We start from the raw sequence: 20,886 nt of genomic DNA, 5'->3' as shown, positions 1-20,886 counted from the left end.
CGTCGGGACGACTAGTCGTAGTGTCGAATGGATAGCCCCAAGTCGGACAGCCAAACGAACCATCTGAAACGGTCCCAAGTCCATCTAAGAATAAAAATGGGCGAGCACCTCTGGCAGACACACGCATTGTGGCTTCCAGTGGCATCTAGCGCGTGTTGGTTGTTGATGTTCTCCACAATCTTACATTCAGGCACGAACATGCCATTCGTCCCTACGCAACGGCACCCCTTGCGTCGTCACCTTCTTCGACCAGTCGACGTATGTCGTTGTCCATGCTTTCGCCATGTGTCCCGCGAATCAGAAACCTTCGTCGCCAATGCCCCAGTGGACTGTAGCATCGAGTCATGTCGGGATTGGTTGTGGCATTTTCTGGCGCAACACTGTGGCTCTGCTGCTAGCATAGTTCATGGTGGGGGCGACCAAATCAGAGGTCTAGACTATTCGACGCATTAGCAAAAGCTTGTCACGGCCCAGGCAGACAGATTCCTGTGCCACGGTAGTTATTCGCGGCTGCGAATTAGGAGTTGAGATGTGGTTCTTCTCCCTTCTTTGCTACTATGACAGTTGGAGATCACGATCGATCGGCAGCACGTGTGGCGCATACTGATTCAGTTATCGATTCACACAGGAATTTCTATAAGACGCGATCAAGAAGTTGAGAATTCACTTATGTTAAGCCAGAACTCGACTAAAAGAAAGAAGATAAGCCGAAAAATCGGCGGCTAATAAACAGTGGGTCCGGCATACGTATACTCGACTCGAAGTCCTTAGCGACCAATCAATGAACTGCACACTAGTAGTCGGGTACGAGCCGTTAACAATACGGAGAGGTTAGATTACGAACTGAGTGCACTCTTCTTTCTTCATCAAATCGTGTACATTCTTGTAGTACAGGACTTGTCATATTGTTGGTCTACTCATTGGTACAGTATTGTTTACAAAACATCAAACTATGCAGGACCACAACTGTCGCGCGTTACAGCTAAAAAAGGGGGGTATTTCCGTACATTCAAACCTTTATTCTTTACCGTTCAACTTTACATGTACTGTACTTTACCCACCCGAAAACCTTTCCATTTCTTTGGAAAGAATTTTTCTTCTTTTTTCGCCCCTCTACTTTGGTCTCCGATGATAGGGCTGGGGCAGTCATATGTCACGACGCCGAGTCCAGACCACCCTCAGTTCTATCCTAGGGCTTATGAGACGCTGTTCACCACACCTTGACTGCAATTCTACTTGAGCATTTGGAAAACATTCTCAGATGCCTGGGGGCGATATTCGATGGTTTTCCATGGAAAGACCGGAGGCATCCATGGATCCGTGGCTGTCACTTGCCTATCATACCTCTAATTTGCGATCTTATGTTAACTGCAGTCATCCTTAATTTTATCTCACCTCAGATCTGTTCATATTCTGACCAAGATACTCTGCAGTGTGCATAGGGTTGTCAATTCTTTTGTGAAGTGTGACTCGTCATCGTGGTGTTACTACTGGCATTCTACCTGTCGATGTTGATGTTGATACCTCATTTCGATTGCGAGCCTACACGATATAGAGACAATTACATAGATAAAATCTTAGCGTACTTTATTGACCAAGCGTCGCGCTAAGGATTGTAGAGTGTAAGACGAAATTTAAAAATCGAATAAAGTGCGATTGTATCTATCACAACGCTGGAATAAACGGAACAACTACAACACCAAGCTGACCTTCGAAACGCAAAGTACAGCCCCGATATTACGAAAGAAGATTCATTTATGTTCAAATATGCATAGGATTCGTCAGACAATTATGCAAGCCATTGTTCACAAAGGGTGTAAATGGTTAAATCTCTCCATGATTGTTTCTGACCACTGATCTATCCGGATCTCTATCACCCATTCCATTCGGAATACATTAGCCCTAGTCATCAACCGCTTCACCTCTCCGTACCCATACTACGTATCCGAAAGCCCTACAACACGTCTGATACTCCTATCCATCTTAGAAAAAGAGAAAAAAAAAAAATCCTCCCGTAATCCCCATTCAGATAACCCGATCCCTGAAGATCTCTACACTTCTCACCTTAACAGTCTTCCCTCCCCCAACCAGTAGGCGAATGAGGTTTTCCTTAAAGGAGTAAAGTAAGCGGCGAAGACTGTGAGTTCCTGAGGTGGTGGGGGCGACTATGTGCGTTGCATTTGATGAAAGGGTCTGATAAGGGGTTCTAAGCTGGGGAGGAATATTCCACGTGGTGATATTGCTTTCTTTTTTATTTTCTCTTTTTTGGTGCTGTCGGCGTGGATTGGGGTCAAGGGGTATGTATGGTGATGGAGGTTTGTTGGGTGTCTATGATTCAAGTAGGTTTGGATATGAGGCTGGGGTTATATCTAGTCGATTGGGGTGCCTTTCGTGGTGGGGCTCAGGATAGGAATCCCTGAGTGACTGTTTATGGGGCGCGTGTGGATATTCAGACTTCGGTTATGAGTCATATGTGACTAGTGAGCTTGTATCGTCATTTGATTTATGAATTCGGTATAGGTATGTACAGAGATGTTCGGGTTAACATTATATACTGCAATATGTTGAACTTCCACGGCGATTAATCATGCAATCCATAACATTGGTAACAATCCGGTACGTATTCTCCAACAAAACAATCATTACAGAGCAAGAAGAAGACCAGCACCCGCGAGGCCAGAGAGAAGATGTCTCGTGTTGCTTGTCGGCAAGGCTGCGATCCCGCTCGAGGATGAGGTCTCAGCGGCGCCGGAATTCGAGCCAGTGGCAGTAGCTTTAGTACCGCCCACCATGACGGTATGGACAATGTCAGTGGCGGATGCGACGGTAGCAGAGGTGACAGGGGACTCGACTGGAGTGGCACCGGGCACGGCGCTGGTACCGGTGCCGATCTCGAAGATGTCATCGTCTCCGGGAGAGAAGTTCGTGTTGGCAAGGGAGATCTCGTTGTTACCGAGGTCATACACGACGTATGCACTGCGGAGGAAAGTGTCTCCCAAGATATACATGGCATCCTGGCTGTCTCCACTGGGGACAACACCGAAGGCGCAGGTTCCCAAAGGGAAGTCCTCGGCAACCGCTTTGAGGACCAGTTCACTAATTCCGACGGCGATGGTGGCGCCGGAGAAGTCGAAATTCACGGTATAATCCTTTTTCATGAGCTCGCAGTCAACGTATGCCAGCCCATCGTCCTCAAGGAAGGTAGCGTTGAACTTCTTGTAGAGCTCATCAACGAGTGAGTCAGGCAGATATGTTAAGGAGGTGCCCGAATCAAGCAGCACCACTATAGGCAGGCGTGAGGAGTAATCTTCGGACTCCTTGCCCTGTTCCACGGAAACGCCGGTCAAGGTAACGGCTAGATAGGAATACCCGCGAAGAGTGCGCACGATGGGGATGGTCTGAAGTTCGCCTTTGTACTTGGCCTTGTTGACACCGCCGAAGAGAATAGACCCCCGGCTCGCCTGGGGATCATTTAGCCACAGGCTGTAGGCGGGCGATTTAATGGCCCCACTATTAACTAGGGCTTGGGGAAGGTTGGCGTATGTTTTGCCTTCATGCGAGGCTTCATTGGTGAGAGTGTCATAAGCTACACCGATGATACCCTCTGAGGAAAGTGAAAACACAGTTAGCGAGGTACATTTCACAGATAGAAACAGAGAACTCACGTGTTATCGTAGTTGATTCGGCAACGCCAAATTGCATATCATCAACATTTACATCACCAAGACCGAGTTCATCAGTGGCATAGTAACCGTAGGCGTTTGTGCCGTCGCCGTATGTTGCATTGAACTCAACACCCAGGTTCTTGTATGTTGAGGATGCGTCGGGATCATATAGGCCAAAAGGTTTGCACGGATTAGTCCGAGACGAACAGTAGGACGAGTTGGCGACATTCACCCAGAGGTCACTGCTGCCAGTATCCAAAGCGACCGCAAATTGCTGTGCTGGCGTTCCTAGCGTCAGGTTCAGGATGTAGAAACTATCATACTATCAACTGCATTAGTCATATTTCACAAGTCGTTAGCAACATGGAGCCGCATCGGCAACATACGTAGTTTATGAGTGGCAAGTTCAGCGTCGAATCTCTCTTCTGCAGACCCCCCGCATGTTGCCTACGCTCAATAGGCAGCTCGACGGTGGCCGGGGTATCGCGCCTGTGAAGCGAGAGGGCGTCCACACACGACAATGCCGCTAAAGCAACTGGTAGGAGAGATGCGCCCCGCATCATGAAGTCAATAAAGCTCACACTTCAGGGCTTTGTCCACAAATTCTCCGATGGGAGTGGAAAAGGGCGGGGTGGTGGGCAAGTCTTATAAGTCGAAATTGTTGCCTCCACTTATGACACCGGATGGGGCGGAAACCCCGAGAGGTCGTATTTGGGAGAGATACAAATCTCCATAGCTCCCACCTAGGGTGAATAGCGTATATGTAACATTGACCGTTAGAGTAGCACAGCCAGTCACCTGCGATATAGAACATCAGTGGTCCAAGGCTAAGCAATGCATGGCAAGGCAGCGAGCCAGTCAGGCAGAAGCCGGATCACCGGCGCCAAAGTCTTGGATTAGTTCGTGCTAGCTCGGACCGGTCAGCTAATAGATAGGTGCAATCTGGTGAGGAGACAGGGTCTAATCCTTCCAATTGTAACCTCCCCCTGATCAAATATGTTGGCCGTCCTCCGTACTAACCGAGTGATCCGGAGTGAAAAGTCCCCTGGTGGATCGGTGGATGTGATCAAAAGCATCCCGATTGGCGATTTGCCGCTTTTTCTGGAGACAACCCACGATCATAAAAATGAGTGTCGACACCCTTGCCACAATTGGATTGACAGTCAGCCTTGTCTCCTTTCGGCATGTTAGGACTCAGGAACACTTTCCAAACTAGGAAAATGAAGCTCAGTGAATCGGCAGTCGGACAGAGAAATTTGCTCCATGGTTCAATGACTGTGGGTCGGCTAATCTCCCCTTCGGATAAAACTCTGAGACAAGCTTAAAGCGCCGCAAACTTGGCAGTCCTCATAGGCTGGCATGCGCTTAGCCATCTTGGCATGGTATAAGTACGAGATAGTTGTCTTGAAAGTCTGCGTTGAAGAAATTATCGCCGTCTGCATCCTTCAGGGGGCGGCATGCAATCTCCCGAATGAGGTCAGATTTTTAACCATAATTCATAAATCGTCAAACTGCCGAAAGGGGTTGAACAGGCTCTCTGTCCAGCACTCAGTAGGTTGGAAGTGAGGTACTGTTTACTCTTGGCACCACTGACTCAGCGTTATTGAGACAAGACCTTCTGTAGTACCTTGAAAGCCTCAGACATTTGTCACAGCACCTTTATTGAGCCTCCCCCTACTAATAATCCATCCAGTTATAAGTGAATATGTAACCCAAGACTGGTGGTTCGTGACTTTAAACAAAGAAAGTTCCTACTCCAATCAAGCTTGACATACTGGTCTTACGGTAACAAAGGAGAAACATGCATGATACCGTATACGAAGTCTTCCCAAACTTGGCGTGTCGGTGACTGATGAGTCAGTCCTTATAGGATTCATGTAGCCCATTGGGGTGAGTAGCAACTATGTGCGCTTGACTAGGATAGACACTACATGGTATATATATGGTGTCCTACTGGCTGATAATACGAACCTTCTCTTTCCCATTGGATTGGGTATCGAGATAAAATACTGTGTTACGCATGTACTGGATCCGTCTCTCACAACCTCACTGGAGATGATGCCGAATGGTGTCAAGTTCTGTACGGATCTCATTCAAAATACATTGAAGTTATGCGCCTTAACCTCCATCGACGTGGTGCCTCAGGAATCTCGGCAAAGCTGCCTGGAAACGCGCTATGACGCAATGCTGAGTAATGGGAATTACACCCCTCAGCGACCAATCAGGACGCACGGGTACCTTGCCGATGACGGACGATGTTGAACCTCCTCCCATCTGCATCAGCAACCAAAACAACAACTACTCCGGCTGAAGACGTCTACTTTCAACACTATCGAGCTTCTCAGCTGAAGATTAACAGTCAATTCCACCTTTTAATCACCGCCATCATGTTCGCTGCCCGCCGTCTCACCGCTGGTGTTCCCCGCGTCTTCTCCCAGAGGGCTTTGTTCCACAACACTGCTCCTGCTTTCGTCCAAAAGGGCGACTCCATTCCCAACCTTGATGTCCTGGTTGAGGACTCTCCCGGCAACAAGGTCAACCTCGCCAACGAGCTGAAGGGCAAGGGCGTCATTGTCGGCGTCCCCGCAGCTTTCAGTATGCCCCCACTTCATGTAATTTGTAGAGTGCAATTCTGACATAATTCGTAACAGGCCCTGCCTGCTCCAGCTCCCACGTCCCCGGATATATCAACCACCCCAAGCTCAAGGAAGCTGGTCAGGTCTTCGTTGTCTCGGTCAATGATCCTTTTGTGTAAGTGGCGGACAGTCCTGCGTTTCCGCGAGCAACTCAATGGGCTAATCATAAACAGCATGAAGGCGTGGGCCACCTCTCTCGACCCCTCCGGCAAGAGCGGTGTAAGTATTGACACTACGTGTTCAATTGCTCATACAATCGCATGCTAATGAAGACAACCAGATCCGCTTCCTGGGCGACCCCACCGGCAAGTTCTCCGAGGCGCTCGATGTTACCTTCGATAGCTCCTCCATCTTCGGAAACCACCGCAGCAAGCGCTACGCCCTGCTGGTCGAGAACGGCAAGGTTAAGGAGGCTTTCGTGGAGCCCGACAACACCGGTCTCGACGGTACGGTTCCACCCACTTACCAAATCTTCAATAAACTAATATCTCTCTAGTGTCCGCCGCCGAGAAGGTCCTTGCTTAAGCAGTAACAGTCATCCATATAATCAATATCTAATGTATGCAAACATAAAACAAACCACTCCATCTACCGCATAATATATACATAGTTATATGAGATTGCAAGTAGTATCTGAACTGCGCCGGCCAACATATACGATTTATCGTTCGCGTTGAACAAGTAGAACTCCGCCTTGAACATGAACAAGGCTTCGCCTATACCGAAGGGGTACAGTTCAGTAGTTATCCATTGACAGCTTGACAGTACGTCTTATACCTACATTAGGGTGCTCCAACGGCTTCAATATTTAAATCGAGTTCCGGACTTGCTGCACACAAATAGCCAATAACAACCCCAGCTATTGCTTCAACAACGGCTGTGGCTCAAAAGATGTGTCCAGGATAAATTGTTGAGAGCATTCCTGAAGGCTATCTAGGTGAGTCTCCCCTGACTAAGACCGTTCCTCTCCGTTCAGAATAGCATTGACAGCGGCGACCAACTCCCCCATGCTGGAATGAGTAGAGAGACGGTCCAAAATAACACTGCCTCCCGACTCCACGCTGATGAGTTTTGTATGTCCTTCGACTGATCTTTCCTTGCCTTCAAAGGCCATCGTAAAGCGCGGATCAAGTTTATAGAGAGCTTACCGCCTTTGCACAATAGCAGAGACATACATAGTCGAAGTCTCACATATCTTTTATATGTCCACCAACCATAGCTCAAAACAAGTATACTATAGCCCACAGCCGGATAGCAACGACAAATGTACATTAATAAAAACTCCAACGCCTGCCTATATGCTTCCAGCGCGTCGAAATACCCAGGATATATCAGATTCTTCTTCCCTCTCTTTTCCCGGGCCGTAATATCACAGGACCATATCATAAATCTACTGCTGCAAAGCTTGCCACTGCTCCGGGGTATAGCACTTAGGTGTCCAAGCATGGATAGCTGCGATTTCGGCCTTCAGAACCGAGTTTACCAATCGGTGACGAGCGAGCATGGTCTTCTTCTCGAACTGTGGGGATACAATCACCGCCTGGAATGCCTGGCCACAGCCGCCTATCAAATGGAATTTATATTAGTATATTTGGTTCCCAAATTGTATAAATGACGGATAATGCATATGCCGAAGCGCAACCGGAGGCTATATTCATACCCGAAAGGTCCTCAATCTCAACATGCTGTGCCTGCAACTGCTCGATCAACTTGCTCTTCAGTCCCTCGGGGGTCACCCCTGCGGTCGCGTCGGCCATAGCTGCGTTTACGGCGGCGAAGGAGCGCGCGGAGATCGAAAAGGTCTGTCTCTGGTGAACGGGGGCACGGAAGAAGTACCGGCAGCTTCTGCTCAAGAGGGTGGAGGTGCGGGAGTACATCAAGTGGGCGGGGAACGTCTTGATCGGGTGCAGAGGAGATTGGATCCGGAGACCGGGCGGGAGGAAGATTGCGGTGGATTCGACTAGAGGATGGTGGTGGGAGTTGAGGCGCAACAAAAGTTTTGGATGCTTTCTCCGGATTTTTGATATCTAATTAATGACGACGGGAATTAATCATCATCGGGTTCGTACGGTATCGTAACATGAAGGCTTACAAGTCACGTGATTGAAACCGCAGGTTGCTGACTAATGCGCGGACCCCGGAATTTCCTAAAAGAGTCATATAGGGCTTGAACCTATGAAACGTTGACCTACGTAGTAGTTACATAGGACCCTATCTCAGTCATGCTGGAGCTTCTTCTTCGTAGATTACCCGGTCATGATATTCCCCTTCATATTATTGTACCAATTAATTTATACATATCAGCCCCATAAATAATTCTAATCATCTCCGAGAGTCTGTCCACCCTTCCTACCCGCCTCATGCGGATCAACCTTGCCGTGGGCGAATTGTCCTTGGCCACTGCCACCGCTCGACTTGCCAGAGGCGTGGCCACCGACGGAGCCTCCTTCCTGGCCGGCCTCAGTCGGGTCAACTTTGCCGTACGCGAACTGGGTCTGTTGCGTGCGCTTGTCAGGCTGGCCGTCTTCGCGGAGACCGCCGTGTTCTAAAGCAAGTCAGTTCTGATGCGGGATGCATAAGGTACGCGAGTAAGAATGAGGAAAAAATATACCGGAAGGCTTGTACTTATCGGCCATGTTGTTCGATTTAGCGGTCGCTTTTCAAAGAGTTCTGTAGTGGAAGTTGTATTGTTTCTTGGGGTTCTTGTCTGGAGTTGGTTGGTATTGTAAGGGCTAAAAGGATGATAGAATGGTCCCTTATATATCGTAGCTGTCGTACAACAATTGCGCTGGCCAGATTAATGATGCAATCTGGTTTTGGTGTCATAATGACCATTGGTGACGTCCAGTCGAGTTCATCTTCTTGTGAGATATCATTTCGACGTGGTGATGACGCAGCATCACCGCGATCTGGAAAGCTCGATTTAATCTCGCAACTTAATCTCGATCGATCGCGCGGGACCCGCCATAGGATTTACCTGCCATACTGCCATCCGTCTGCAGCCACTCACCACTACCGGTTCGAGTCTAGAATGGAAACGGAACTTCGATTGAATGCTTGAAACAGGATTTTAAACCCGGCTGGTACTGCTATCCGTGGAAACTAGGTCTCGGCGTGTATAGAATTGAACATGTGCCTTGGCATGGAACCAAACAAGCATTGGCGTACGGCTGTTTTTGCCTGGCTTGCTATGCCCAAGGAGATTGATGGCGCTAAGCATAACCTCTACTCCCTTTGTGCTGAAAGCTCGGTCAGCGTCATTGTCATGTCAACTTGGTCTAAGAAAAGATTCACGTAGGACTATCTGATTGACGCAATCATGACTCTTTCCTCCATATTCGGACGTTTCCATTCATTCTCAGGATGACTACTGTATAGATTCAAGGAAGGATGTAGACTAAGTGGTATACGTAGCACGAAGAAAAAGCAGACCCGGTGGAGGTATCCTGACGAAGACCACGAGGCTGGACCTTTTTCTAAGGATGAATTTGGGACATGAACTTTATCAATAAGGAGGATTTTCACGTGACTCGGCCCTCAGCCTGATCTTAAGTTTCAGACCGTTGTTCTAATGTAAGGATTCCTCCTCGGAGAGAGAGAGTGGCACCCAGCGTTTCTGGAGCATGCGCCTGACATCGCTCCTTGATGGATATCAGCCAGCAGCACTTCCCCCCTTGATATAGTTTGCCCTCATGAGACTGTCGACTGGACATATAATGCTTCGCCTGTGAAAACACTTGTGAATAAAGATCGATCAAGAACGATACGCCGGACTTAATGATGTCTAGAAAAAGGCCTTATGTTACCTCCCGATATAGTCGTCCTAGGCAGCCAGACGAGGCAAACTAGACACGATGGTTTTTGACCTTGTCGTTGTGCAGATCATTGTAGTGTTCTTCATCCCCCGCATTTGGGAGAAAGGTAAGCTGTTTCAGAAAGTCGTGTTCTCTGTCAAGATCCGCAATGTCTGAGTCAATTTTGACATCAGAGCCAATTGAGGCTCTTGAAACCCCTGATGCTAGCCGACTTTGGAGGATCCAGTTATCAACTTGGAAGGATGCTCGGCCATAACCGCGCCAAGACGCCTGCAAAGTTCGGCAGGAGTTCCTTCTGACACTAGCGTGGATCTACTATCTCGTAGTAACTTGCCCGTCTCGGCAGATCGTTGGTCATTAAGTTCGAAACGAACTACTAGCTTGACCTGTGACACTGGTCTGGCCATACATAGCCTTGTTCGATGCATCGGCATTCGTAAGCCCTGTAAGTTCGGCATATTACCCTATTGTTTATGGACGGAAACGGGGCACCTGCCTAAAAGGCGAATCTAGAGCCACCAAAGTGTGATCGTAGGCCAACCATTCCTTGTTTGGTGATATCCAAATCATGGCCGTGGCCTGTCTCTCAGCCGGGCAGCTCAGCCAAGACGAGGCTAACAAATATGGCGCTGCACTCCAAAGGTACGGAGAACGATATGCTGCTCATTCTTCGTATCAAAATGCGAAACTGCTTGCCACATATTTGAATTAAGTTTTCCCTGTACACTAGTTGCATATACCAGGGACGAGAAAATTAAAGGGGTGGTGATCCTGGAGACAGCAGGGCTTAATTATCGGCCGACTTGCTGCCTGAACTTGAGGCGAGACCTTTGTTTGTACTTAAAACATTCGTGGGGAATGATAGACTTGATGAGACGGATTTGTCTTGACCACAATTTCCTTCCATTTGGATGATAACTTGAGAGCCCTAAGCAATTCAGGGTTACAGAACAACAACATGGGATCGCCGGCGATCACTGTAGCCACCGTCACGATTGTATTCTCCGCTCTTTCGTTTATAGCTCTGTGTTTGCGTCTATTCGCTCGATATTATATCATTCAGGCCGTCGGCCTAGACGATTGTACGTGTTCCATTGCCTGAAGCTCTTTCTGTCGCACTGACACGCAAGATTCAAAGATTTAATCACTATCGCCGCTGTAAGACCATCCTCAAACTAAGTCTTTTTTCTGTGATTGTTGACACAGCCGTATATCGTACAGCTTTTGTCATGGGCCTATACCGTATGCACTGTGCTTTGTATGCCCACGCCAATCGTGTACGTGGAGACAAGCTGACAAGGGCCAGCGGTACTTCATGGATTCAAAGGAGACTACCTCACGCTAAACCTAGAAGAGCTTCTGTCCTTTTTCAAGGTGACCACTTCCACTTTCGTGCTGTATTTCCGTCAACTAACACATTGCCAGGGTATGTGGCTAAGCTCATTAATCTACCCGGCCTCACAAGGCTTCACCAAAGTCTCTCTCTGCTGGTTCTATATTCGCCTAGGCCACGTATCCTTGACACGAGCATGCTACGCCATGATAGGGCTAGTGGTGGCTCAAACTATTGCCTTTGTGCTAGCCGCAGCATTCCATTGCCCGCTTTCGAGATGGAGCCACAATCCTATCCACTTACTCTCATGCGCAAAGGGCATTAAGGCGTTCACACTTTCGACCGGCGGACTCAATATCCTGACAGATGTATTGACATTTGCCCTCCCGATTCCCGTTCTGCTCAAACTCCAGATGCCGTCGAAGCAAAAGGCCTACGTGATATTCATTATCGCCCTGGGATTAATGTGGGTGCTGAGCCTTTCTTTACTGAGTTGTGTTACTATTTCTAACATAAACATCAGTGCCTGCGTCGCATCAATTGTCCGACTTGTGTACAGCACCAATTTGATGCAGTTCCCACCAGACATAGTTTCCATATCTGGGACTTTCTATTGGACTTCCATTGAGATGAATCTTGCCATTGTGGCTTCTTCGATTCCGTCATTCAAGGCGATCGCGTCTCGTTACCTCCCCCGTCTTGTTGGCTACTCATCGAGGGAGAACCCGATGCCCTTGGGGAATAGAAACGGAAACGAGAATCCCCTCCCGAAGCCACCACGACGCCCAAGGCATAGCCTCGGGGCAAGTATTTTATATGATGGGGACCGAAGCTCTGGATTACCAACGTCTAGCCAAGAGAGGATTCATGTCCCGGAGAGTATGATTCTTAGCGAAGTTTCTTTCAAAGTAGATGTGGAACGAAATCGCAATCACGGTTAGGCTTTGCTTTACTGGAATGAGCAAGCTTACAGCTAAAGGTGTGGCTTTTGGCTGTGTGTTATATCATATCATGTTTGATACTTATGAACTATACCCTAGTACCTGCGATTCGTACATACGTATCGCATCCGCAGTGTTGATATTGCCACTAATAAAGATAAAACTTGCTTCATGGCACGTGCTACAAGCGAATATCATGATATACTGTGCACTTATACCGCATATGTAAGAGAGATATCCAGAATCTGAATCTCAGATTCAGATTGCTCCGGGTTACACCTCTATAGCTTCCGCGTTACAGCATCTCAGAGGTCAGGCGGTAGAATTTAGTATTGTACTGTACAGTATTTGTTGTCCCTTAGCCGTACTGGGATTTTGGTAAATTGCCTAGATAACCGCGACAAAGGATCACCCTGGACTCTCTTTTCTTCTCCTCCACTTTCTCCTTCTACACCACCACCGTTACGCTAGCTAGAAAAGAAGAACCCCCACTGAAGCCATGAAACGATCCGAAGAGAACAAGGCATGTCGCCTTGCCCTGAGGAAAATCGAGCAATCTCTCTTAGATCAGCATACGATACACCCTGATCTTAACGCTTTGGCGGTTGACGGTGTCGCTGTTCGTGTCATTCCCGCTCTCAAACCACGCTTCTTTCAACTCTATCCGGACGCCCATCTTGGCAAGCTGAGGCCAAACTATATCGCGAACGAGTTTCCCGAGAATCCTATAGATCCCAATGACGATAATGAAAATGTACTTTTCACATACCTCGACACGGCCCTAGCTGCCATTGAGTCCCGTGATAGCGGTAAATCTACCATCGCCTACGATGAAAATTTACCGAGAATGGCATACAAGGCGTGAGTACTTTGGTCTATATAGTAACCCTAAGACTTATGATGTCGTAGTCACTATGAGCTGGTCCCAACCTGACCGCTTTGGGAGTTCCCAATGGACGACACTCAGATTCACGAGTGGCGGGCTAAGTGTCTTTATGCCTACGAAGATCCTGGTATCTCGCATATCAAATGCTATACGGCCTCGGCTATCATTGGTGATGAGAGGTTGCTTCGTGGGGAGATTCTCTGTCTGCTCCGCTTATTCAGAGGACGTCTGAGGAATAAGGGGATGGAGAATCACGTCATTGCCCCGGTATGTCATGTCTTGCAAGGACCGTGTTTTAATCTAGTCCACTGATACCAGATCCAGGTTCTTATGATTTCGCTGATGCGACCCCAACATGCCCGTATCATTGAGGGATATTTCGACGGCAAGGAACTCGTGATCAGTAAGAGCCCGCTGTATGACTTCACCCGCGAGGAGCAGGTTCCGTTGCGTCTTTTTGCGAGAAGCCTATTTAGTAGGCCAATTGTACAATTACACCTGCTGTTACCGCGTAGTGGGTATGTCCTATATCATTATGTATTGCAGAACAGACTTCATTATCGACGAAACATTTTTCTCCATGTTGCCCCATTCAGTCCTAAGTCTAGTTAGTTAAAACTCTATCTATAGTTAGATTTTTAGACATACCATGTTGGGCACGCCATATCTCGGTGTTCCCGGAGTCTCTTCCAAATAGAGACATACGTATCACGCACTAACGTAGCTCCAGTATGCTTTAAGCGATTGCAGAAGTAAGGGTGCTTTATAAATCTCCTTCCCCCCTTGGTATTAATGACCCAATTGCTTTTGGCGCATTTATCTCCTCGCCCTCCGTGTGGAACGAGAAAGGCAATCCTAGAGAGAGATAAATCCACCTGACGTCTTTTTTACCCATACTTGTATGAGTGTTTCTTTGCCCATAGTGCACGCTTTATTGGCCAGTTGCAGCAAATAGTAAAGGCCTTGCCTCGAACAAGCTCAACCTAGGTGGACGGAAATGTCCTTATTATGTCAAGGCACTCCCAGTGACAAGCTTCATGCCCGGCTGGTGGCTCTTGTCCACTGGCGGCACCTCTGCGCCATATTTCAGCTGTTCCCTTTACGCGATTATTCTTCAGTTTTGAGCACTTTAGAAGCATTGCAACATTGATCTCAGTTGTTCCATTTGGCCATAGGTTCTTTTCGGCGTGTAAGCGTGCCTCCAAGAAACCCGATCTATGTAGGTGGAAATGCCCTTATTATGTAGAGGTACCCCTATAGTAGAAGTTTCTATGCCCAGTTTGTGGCGGTTGGCCCCATACTAGTTGTAGTAACGTTGGTGATTTGCCATGTCCTAGCAAATCCATTCGATATTGATTCACGCATCCGTTTGCTTGTAAATTCAGTCATTCAAATGCTAGTGATAGACGTGCTCATAGAATGTATTTGCCATTGCTCAAGCCTGTAGAACGTATTACCCTGTTGACGAAATTTGTTGCATATACTTTGTTAGTTGCTGCATCCCAGAAGGTATGCTCTATCTCTGTTGTTGCTGGGAAAGTTCGTGAGTCACTCCAGTCCCTTGTTATCGAAGACAATTTATGGAGTAGGTTTTGGTCAATAATAGAGGACAACAAGTACAGCCGGGAGTGTATATAGGCGTAGCACATCTTCAGACGCTCCTAGTTTCCTTCCCGAGTGTGAAGTCCACCCCTCTGCTAGCCCAGTCGTTAGATGAAGTGTTGTCAGTCATCTTTAGTGAATGTAGTGCGACAGATGCAGTGTTAGTAGTAATGGTCAACATGGTCTCCACGCTTTCCAAGACTGCCATTTGCTTTTCATGAAGGGTCTCGGGGAGATCCTTGTCAAACATGACATATTCTTGCACATGCTTTGAGTTGTAGCGATGGAGTTTGGGGTACGGGTCCCGAAGTAGGCACTGATTAAAAAGCCCTCATGGAATTATCTGTATAGGCTTCTGAGCTTCTGGGATGCTTCTTGACCATGCATTACACCTAAGCACAGATTCTGGTGTAGCGAAGCGTGCCTGGTAGACAACCTTCATCTTGACCCGAATAAAGTCCAGCCATAATCCCCTCCTTTTCAGCATCATTCCCCGTTTGGGTATAACGGGTTGATCTGGTTAGGCAATGATGTTCTGGGACCAGGTATAGGTTCCCATCCGAATCAAATCTGAATCTCTATCAGAGTCTGACGATGAGAAAGATGGCTCAGGGCTGCTATAGTGGGGGGGTGGTGACGCCAATCAGGACACTCAATGTTCTCCGTCAACATTTTGTTGGCGCTCTGCGCTGCCGTCGATAGGGATAATATGCTGCAAGACCCAGTTCTCATTCAATACAATCTGGCCGAATCCTTTTATCCCAGACGATTAAGAACCCGTAGCGCAAATCAGCCTATATTAGGCAGTTTGACCTTGCGATTAAGTTAGCAAGCATGCAACAATTATATGGTGCCAAAGACCTGAGTACTGAAGGCAGGCCTAAGGCTTACCAAGACTGATTGATGGGTTGAACGTGTTTAGTCTTAGCCTTACAACAATCCTTGAATTCCTGACAGCTTTCATGCATGTCATATCTGGGGCTTTCTTGCCCATTCTTCTACTCGCTTGAGGACTCAGTAGACCTCCAGCACGCCATTCAGAATGAGTGAAGCCTATCCATCTTTGGTGGACGTCGTGTAGCTCTGTAGGCAGGATCGGTACCCACAGAGCTCTTGTTATGGGGTGCAATTGAAATATCGAGCACCCTCTCACTACACTCGTGTCATTACCCGAAACCAAACATATGTTTGACGTGCACATATTGTTGGAGTTCATTTGGCGCCCTTCTGTCTCATCCACCTTGCTGAGAAAGTTGTCCATGCACTCACCTGCAGCACTAATGCGCAGTATTTTCGCTATCGCACGATGTATTTAAAGAAAATCAACGGAAGGGCTGAGGCGCAGAGTGTGTCCATTCCCGGTTCAAGGCCTAGGCTTGATAGTCGTTGTTTAACTAGCGTTCTAGGGTACGCCATGCCGCGAGGCTAAAAAGACCAACTATGCTTGGTTGCTTTGAATCAAACAAGCCCTAAACCGATATGTATAGAACTTTCTTTGATATGTTTCATTGGCCTAACAGTGGACATGATGGTTTTGGAGATAGATAAGAGGAGAAGGATTGGAACGATCGAGGACAGGCTGTATTTAGAGATAGTATATGGAATAGCGTCCGATAGAAATTAACTGCTAAATTGAATTCCGAGCCCAAGGCAGGGTATCCGTAAAGAACAGTTGGCCGTATTCATTTGGAGTTGCCTTCAACACAAATTAAAATTAGAACGCTAAAAGTAGCATCTGCATTCTCCTATGGGCTGTAATTACCTCCACTTCTCCATCAGTACACAACCTCCTGATCCCGCATCCAAAATCTCAGCGCCAGCCAGTGGTTACACCTTTCATAGACCCTTTTATTCCAGCTGTAACGGATGTGCCTCCAAGTACTCTTCAAAAGTGGAAAGTCTGCCTCGGGCATTCTGAGCAGCCCAAGCAACCAACCTCTCAGAATCCGGGCCGTAGTACCCGAACTCACCTATACTTTGAAACCCTTCGATGAAGACATTGAAGGCAAGAGCGAGGAACGGTAAGCTCTTCTTGAACTCTTCCGGGTGGACTTGCTTGCAGGCAATGGTCTTGCCTGTAGCTTTAGACATGACGGCAGCGATTTCGTCTAGGCTGTACAGGGCTGTAGCGGCACAAAACGTCTTTCCTTCGTACTTATCAGGCTCGGCAAGGATCGCACCAATAAACTTGCCTGTGTCCCCAACAGCGTTGATCAAGGGGAGCAGCCCCTTAGGAGACATTGGGTGGACCATAACCCAGGTGCCGTCGGGGGCCTGTCGTGGGCGCAGGAAGGGCAGCAACTGGTAATTCTCCATGAATGACCCGGGGGAGAAGAAGGCACTCTTGATAGGAAGGCCTCGGATGTACTTTTCGGCTTTTGCTTTGGCCTCGAACGGGGTGACTTGGGTGTACTTGCCGCCAGAGATCTCGCTAATTGCTGGCAGAGTGCTGAAAATAATGTACTCTGCACCTTGGTCAATGGCGACGTCGGCGATTGTTTTAGCACTTTGATACTCTGTTTCCAGGGCATCCGGACCAGGGGTGGGTGTTGTCATGGCGAAGATAGTATGTGCGCCGGTCAAAGCTTCCCTGAGGGAGGATTGGCTGAGCACATCACCCTGGACAACTTCGACTTTCTCCTTGAGCTGCTGAGCCTTCGGTGAATCGACGTTACGGGTTATAGCACGGATTTTATACCTCTGTGAAAGCTCTGGGTCGTTCAACACATAGTCAATCACTGAACCGCCTTGTTGGCCAGTCGCACCAAAAACGGCTAAGGTTTTGGACATATTTGACGTTGTGTTGGGATGCGATACTTTCTAAACGGTAATTTGAGATACTTTGAGTCTAACAATATCCTTATAAAAGACTATCATATTCTTCATCTTATACTATTGTGACTGAACAGAAAAGCGATTATCTCATGCGCTTGAATAAATCCCTGTCATTGAAGCTTATGAATCGACAGCTGAAGCTTATAAATCGGATGGGCTGCTTATGCAAACTCCTTCCCACCAGTTACCAAGAAGGATTCCCTAAATTTGTCAGCCACCACACTTGCTTAGAATCATCTTCTAAGCTATCTAGCCTAGTTAACAAATTAACCAAGCTAATATCAATCGTAATACTAGTAGAGACTTAGAAGGCCCATTCGCCTAGCTCACTATGATACTCACAGTCATCCTGATTCCGTCCTATGAATATCAAGGTTACCTTTGACTGCCTGCACATAATAAGGTCTGCTACTACGACATAAGCAGACTCATTCCGAGAAGGAATGAGGGCCCAGCGCCTATGGCGGAATTTGATGGCCTTTTTAAGCTATAATTATCTATTCGCTATCATAGTCCAAGTCGAATCTATGTGCGGAAATATCGGTCGAGGAATCCGAAGACAGGGGTATACAAACTCTTACCTCTCATCGTGGGATAATACACAATGCCCCAGCTTCTAGACGAAGTTGCACTTCTATTGTGGCCGTTGTCAATAGATAGTGTCTAAGTCTTTATCTTTGAATCTAGCATGCTTGCGCAGAGAATGGTCCGGATTTGTCTTCTAGTTAAACGAACAGCGACGAGCTTTTTCAATGCCTTGTGGCGATTGCCATTGTGCTATACAATGTTGAAGGAAGACAGAAAAATAGAATGTAATAAAGTGTAAGTATCAGGAAGGTAGGTAACTCGGATATATGTAGTTGAGGTACTGCAGTGAACTTGCCAATATAAGCAGTTAAACCTCACTTTTCATGTTTATAGCCAAAATGACTCCAAAAAGGTCAGGCCCCAAACAACGAGAGTAGAATACAAGATTAAAAGAAAGGACTAAATAGAAGAAAGCTGAACACTTAAATGCCCAGTCAGAATAAGGATATCTAGTTGTAATGTCATTGCTAATACATAAAGCATACCCAACCATGTCCACTGACGTATTAGACATGCCCAAGCATCCGCTGTATATCAGGATGTTGCAAGAAATCTTCATGCACTCTCTTAAGCTTAGCGGGGTCATTCTCCTCAAACCAAAACGCCCACGTACTTCCCGTATAGATCTCCAAAGTATCCCGACTCGACTTCAATCCAACATGCTGGAGCTGTTGCGGTACCAGTGCATACTGTGTAAGACGTGCCATATCTGCATACTCCTCTATTATGAAGTCTGTCTGTCCAGTCTTTATGTCTTTTAAGAACGTGATGAGTCCGTCGACCTGTTCCCGTGGAAACACAAGACCTTGTGTGCAGCAGCCGTAGGTATTCATCTCCACCACTCCTTTCAAAGGCATGAGTGAGTAAATCCGGTCATGTATGTTAGCCCCAGGAAGCTGGGTACGCTGAGTAAACATATCACGCCGATTTTAGGGTAGTCTAGATACGGGTGGCCAGATGCCAAGCGACGGCGAAGCATAAGCCCTGCAAAGACAGCTAGCTGTACGACTAAAAAGATGAAAGTCATGTTGCGATATGCAAAGTCGGATGAAGACCAACTCATTAAAGTCTCGGTATAAAAGAGACGGAGGTATATCCAGGGGTTTTGCGTCGACCTATAAGAGATGTCCGATAGGGCTTTCAATGTCTTGACCATCCAGCCATCAGCTATTATGTTATCTTCCTCGAAGATGGCTATATAGCTTGCGTTTGTAGTCGTACAGATTCTTAGGGAATATATACAATCACTGGTATTGGTTCAACTGGTTAGCGACTATGAGAATATCCGACGCGGCTATCAACAACCGAAACACTTACAAGATTCCCTTCTCGTGGAAATTCCGAGCCTTCTCCAACTCCTGCAGATGGCTGAATTCCTCTTCCGAGGCATCGTATGAGCCCGTCTTATCGACCAGCCTATCTGTCCATTTCTGTCCCCAGCTTGGGTTCCTGCTCGGATCCGTGTCCCTGAAGAGAATGTTAAGACAAAGGGCGCTGCGCTCGCGCGGATCCAATCCTTCCAACAAAGATCCGACCGAGGCCTCGAAATAATCGTACCCATCCCGTTTGACCGTCGCGAACGAGACGCATATAGTTGGATCCATTCTTGCTTTGACATAAAACGTAAGGGTCCGATGGAGCGTTGTGGCCGGCGATCAAGCGTCGAGCTTCATGCTCGCGGTAGAGGCTGTATTTCCACTCGTAAGCATTGCGGCCATCGAAGAAGGCTGAATGAGGATCTCGCCAATATCGAAGGCGACAGAATTCGTACGCAGTCAGCCATAGAAATACGCTTGCTAGGAGGACTTTGGTAGCATTCAATTTGAGGAGTCCCCGGAGGATGAAATAGACAAAGGTCGTTCGCGGGGGTTTCATCCTCAAGGGCTATCGACTTATTTGCGACTGCCAAGTAGTTACGGCGCAAATGATGAAAGAATCGAGGAAGGGCAACGCGTCCTTTGTGTCATATCGGACTGGTTACACGGTCATGCAGAAACCCCGCGTAATTTTAGCAGTCAAAGCCTATCTATCCTGAGGCTGTATTCTTGCTTTTCCTGTATGTACAGAATCACTTTGGTGATCAGGCTTCATAAGTACTGCGTGCAGAGGACATTCAATTAAGAAACATAAACCCGCTTTCCCTCTGACAACTCGCGATCTTACCAAACGGATCAAGGCGACTAGGATATATGTGCACATTTCACCACAAATTAGGTCCTCGGAAGTAGCCTTTGCGGCAGTAATAGAGAACTACGAAGGTGAGGTATTTTGAGATCGCCGACTGAAATCAAGTTCCTACGGTGTCAAGCAGTAAGATAGGGCAGTAGGTAGTTCAGTTTATCTGGCTTCTGCAGTACAGCCATCCGCGCCTATTTCCACTAATTAGGGTAGCCTAGTTCCACTGATTTTACAAGAGGGACACTTCTGCGGTAGGATCCTTCCCTTATCAGGAGTAGTTCTCGCCAGCCCTAAGTAATTCTCAGACCTCTATTCATGAGAAGTTCTTACGCTAATTAACCTGTTAGTGTTGCGACCTCCTCTTTTCCTGCCTCTGCTATTTTAGAGTATCCAGCAATAATCGTGAT

General features: G+C 47.4%; 8 protein-coding genes across 8 annotated transcripts; 3 read left to right on the top strand and 5 right to left on the bottom strand.

Moving 5' to 3' along the window:
• Positions 1-2,642: 2,642 nt before the first annotated feature.
• F9C07_11297 (putative yapsin) lies at positions 2,643-4,225 on the bottom strand (the record flags this gene model as incomplete). Its single annotated transcript, XM_041288548.1, has 3 exons — positions 2,643-3,604; positions 3,666-3,987; positions 4,052-4,225. 3 exons carry the CDS (start codon positions 4,223-4,225, stop codon positions 2,643-2,645), a joined length of 1,458 nt encoding a protein of 485 aa, XP_041139893.1.
• A 1,695-nt stretch (positions 4,226-5,920) lies between these two features.
• On the top strand, positions 5,921-6,923 carry F9C07_2280287 (putative peroxiredoxin 5, prdx5; the record flags this gene model as incomplete). Its single annotated transcript, XM_041288538.2, has 5 exons — positions 5,921-6,260; positions 6,317-6,416; positions 6,475-6,520; positions 6,582-6,747; positions 6,798-6,923. 5 exons carry the CDS (start codon positions 5,921-5,923, stop codon positions 6,824-6,826), a joined length of 681 nt encoding a protein of 226 aa, XP_041139894.2. The 3' UTR covers positions 6,827-6,923.
• Positions 6,924-7,691: 768 nt separating this feature from the next.
• Positions 7,692-8,058, bottom strand: F9C07_2059939 (bola protein; the record flags this gene model as incomplete). The annotated part of the gene is made up of 2 exons (XM_071508638.1): positions 7,692-7,864; positions 7,962-8,058. The coding sequence occupies 2 exons, from the start codon at positions 8,056-8,058 to the stop codon at positions 7,692-7,694; spliced, it is 270 nt and encodes an 89-aa protein (XP_071366124.1).
• A 561-nt stretch (positions 8,059-8,619) lies between these two features.
• F9C07_2228915 (uncharacterized protein) lies at positions 8,620-8,937 on the bottom strand (the record flags this gene model as incomplete). Its single annotated transcript, XM_041288549.2, has 2 exons — positions 8,620-8,846; positions 8,913-8,937. The coding sequence occupies 2 exons, from the start codon at positions 8,935-8,937 to the stop codon at positions 8,620-8,622; spliced, it is 252 nt and encodes an 83-aa protein (XP_041139895.2).
• Positions 8,938-11,074: 2,137 nt separating this feature from the next.
• Positions 11,075-12,981, top strand: F9C07_2251000 (uncharacterized protein; the record flags this gene model as incomplete). Its single annotated transcript, XM_071510072.1, has 4 exons — positions 11,075-11,198; positions 11,338-11,393; positions 11,542-11,915; positions 11,973-12,981. 4 exons carry the CDS (start codon positions 11,075-11,077, stop codon positions 12,388-12,390), a joined length of 972 nt encoding a protein of 323 aa, XP_071366123.1. The 3' UTR covers positions 12,391-12,981.
• Positions 12,982-13,342: 361 nt separating this feature from the next.
• Positions 13,343-13,888, top strand: F9C07_11294 (uncharacterized protein; the record flags this gene model as incomplete). The annotated part of the gene is made up of 2 exons (XM_041284189.2): positions 13,343-13,543; positions 13,601-13,888. The coding sequence occupies 2 exons, from the start codon at positions 13,343-13,345 to the stop codon at positions 13,886-13,888; spliced, it is 489 nt and encodes a 162-aa protein (XP_041139898.2).
• Positions 13,889-16,726: 2,838 nt separating this feature from the next.
• F9C07_11293 (putative hscarg dehydrogenase) lies at positions 16,727-17,668 on the bottom strand (the record flags this gene model as incomplete). The annotated part of the gene is made up of 1 exon (XM_041284191.1): positions 16,727-17,668. One exon carries the CDS (start codon positions 17,666-17,668, stop codon positions 16,727-16,729), a length of 942 nt encoding a protein of 313 aa, XP_041139899.1.
• Positions 17,669-18,807: 1,139 nt separating this feature from the next.
• F9C07_2250994 (uncharacterized protein) lies at positions 18,808-20,230 on the bottom strand (the record flags this gene model as incomplete). Its single annotated transcript, XM_071510071.1, has 3 exons — positions 19,619-20,230; positions 19,226-19,503; positions 18,808-19,145 (listed from the first exon to the last, which is right to left on the bottom strand). Exons 1-3 carry the CDS (start codon positions 19,903-19,905, stop codon positions 18,808-18,810), a joined length of 903 nt encoding a protein of 300 aa, XP_071366122.1. The 5' UTR covers positions 19,906-20,230.
• Between the last annotated feature and the right edge of the window lie 656 nt (positions 20,231-20,886).

The sequence above is a fragment of the Aspergillus flavus genome, chromosome 1, assembly GCF_009017415.1.
Source record: "Aspergillus flavus chromosome 1, complete sequence".
Taxonomy (NCBI): domain Eukaryota; kingdom Fungi; phylum Ascomycota; class Eurotiomycetes; order Eurotiales; family Aspergillaceae; genus Aspergillus; species Aspergillus flavus.
Note: the sequence above shows the minus strand (reverse complement) of the source record. Positions and strands in the feature narration are given on the sequence as shown.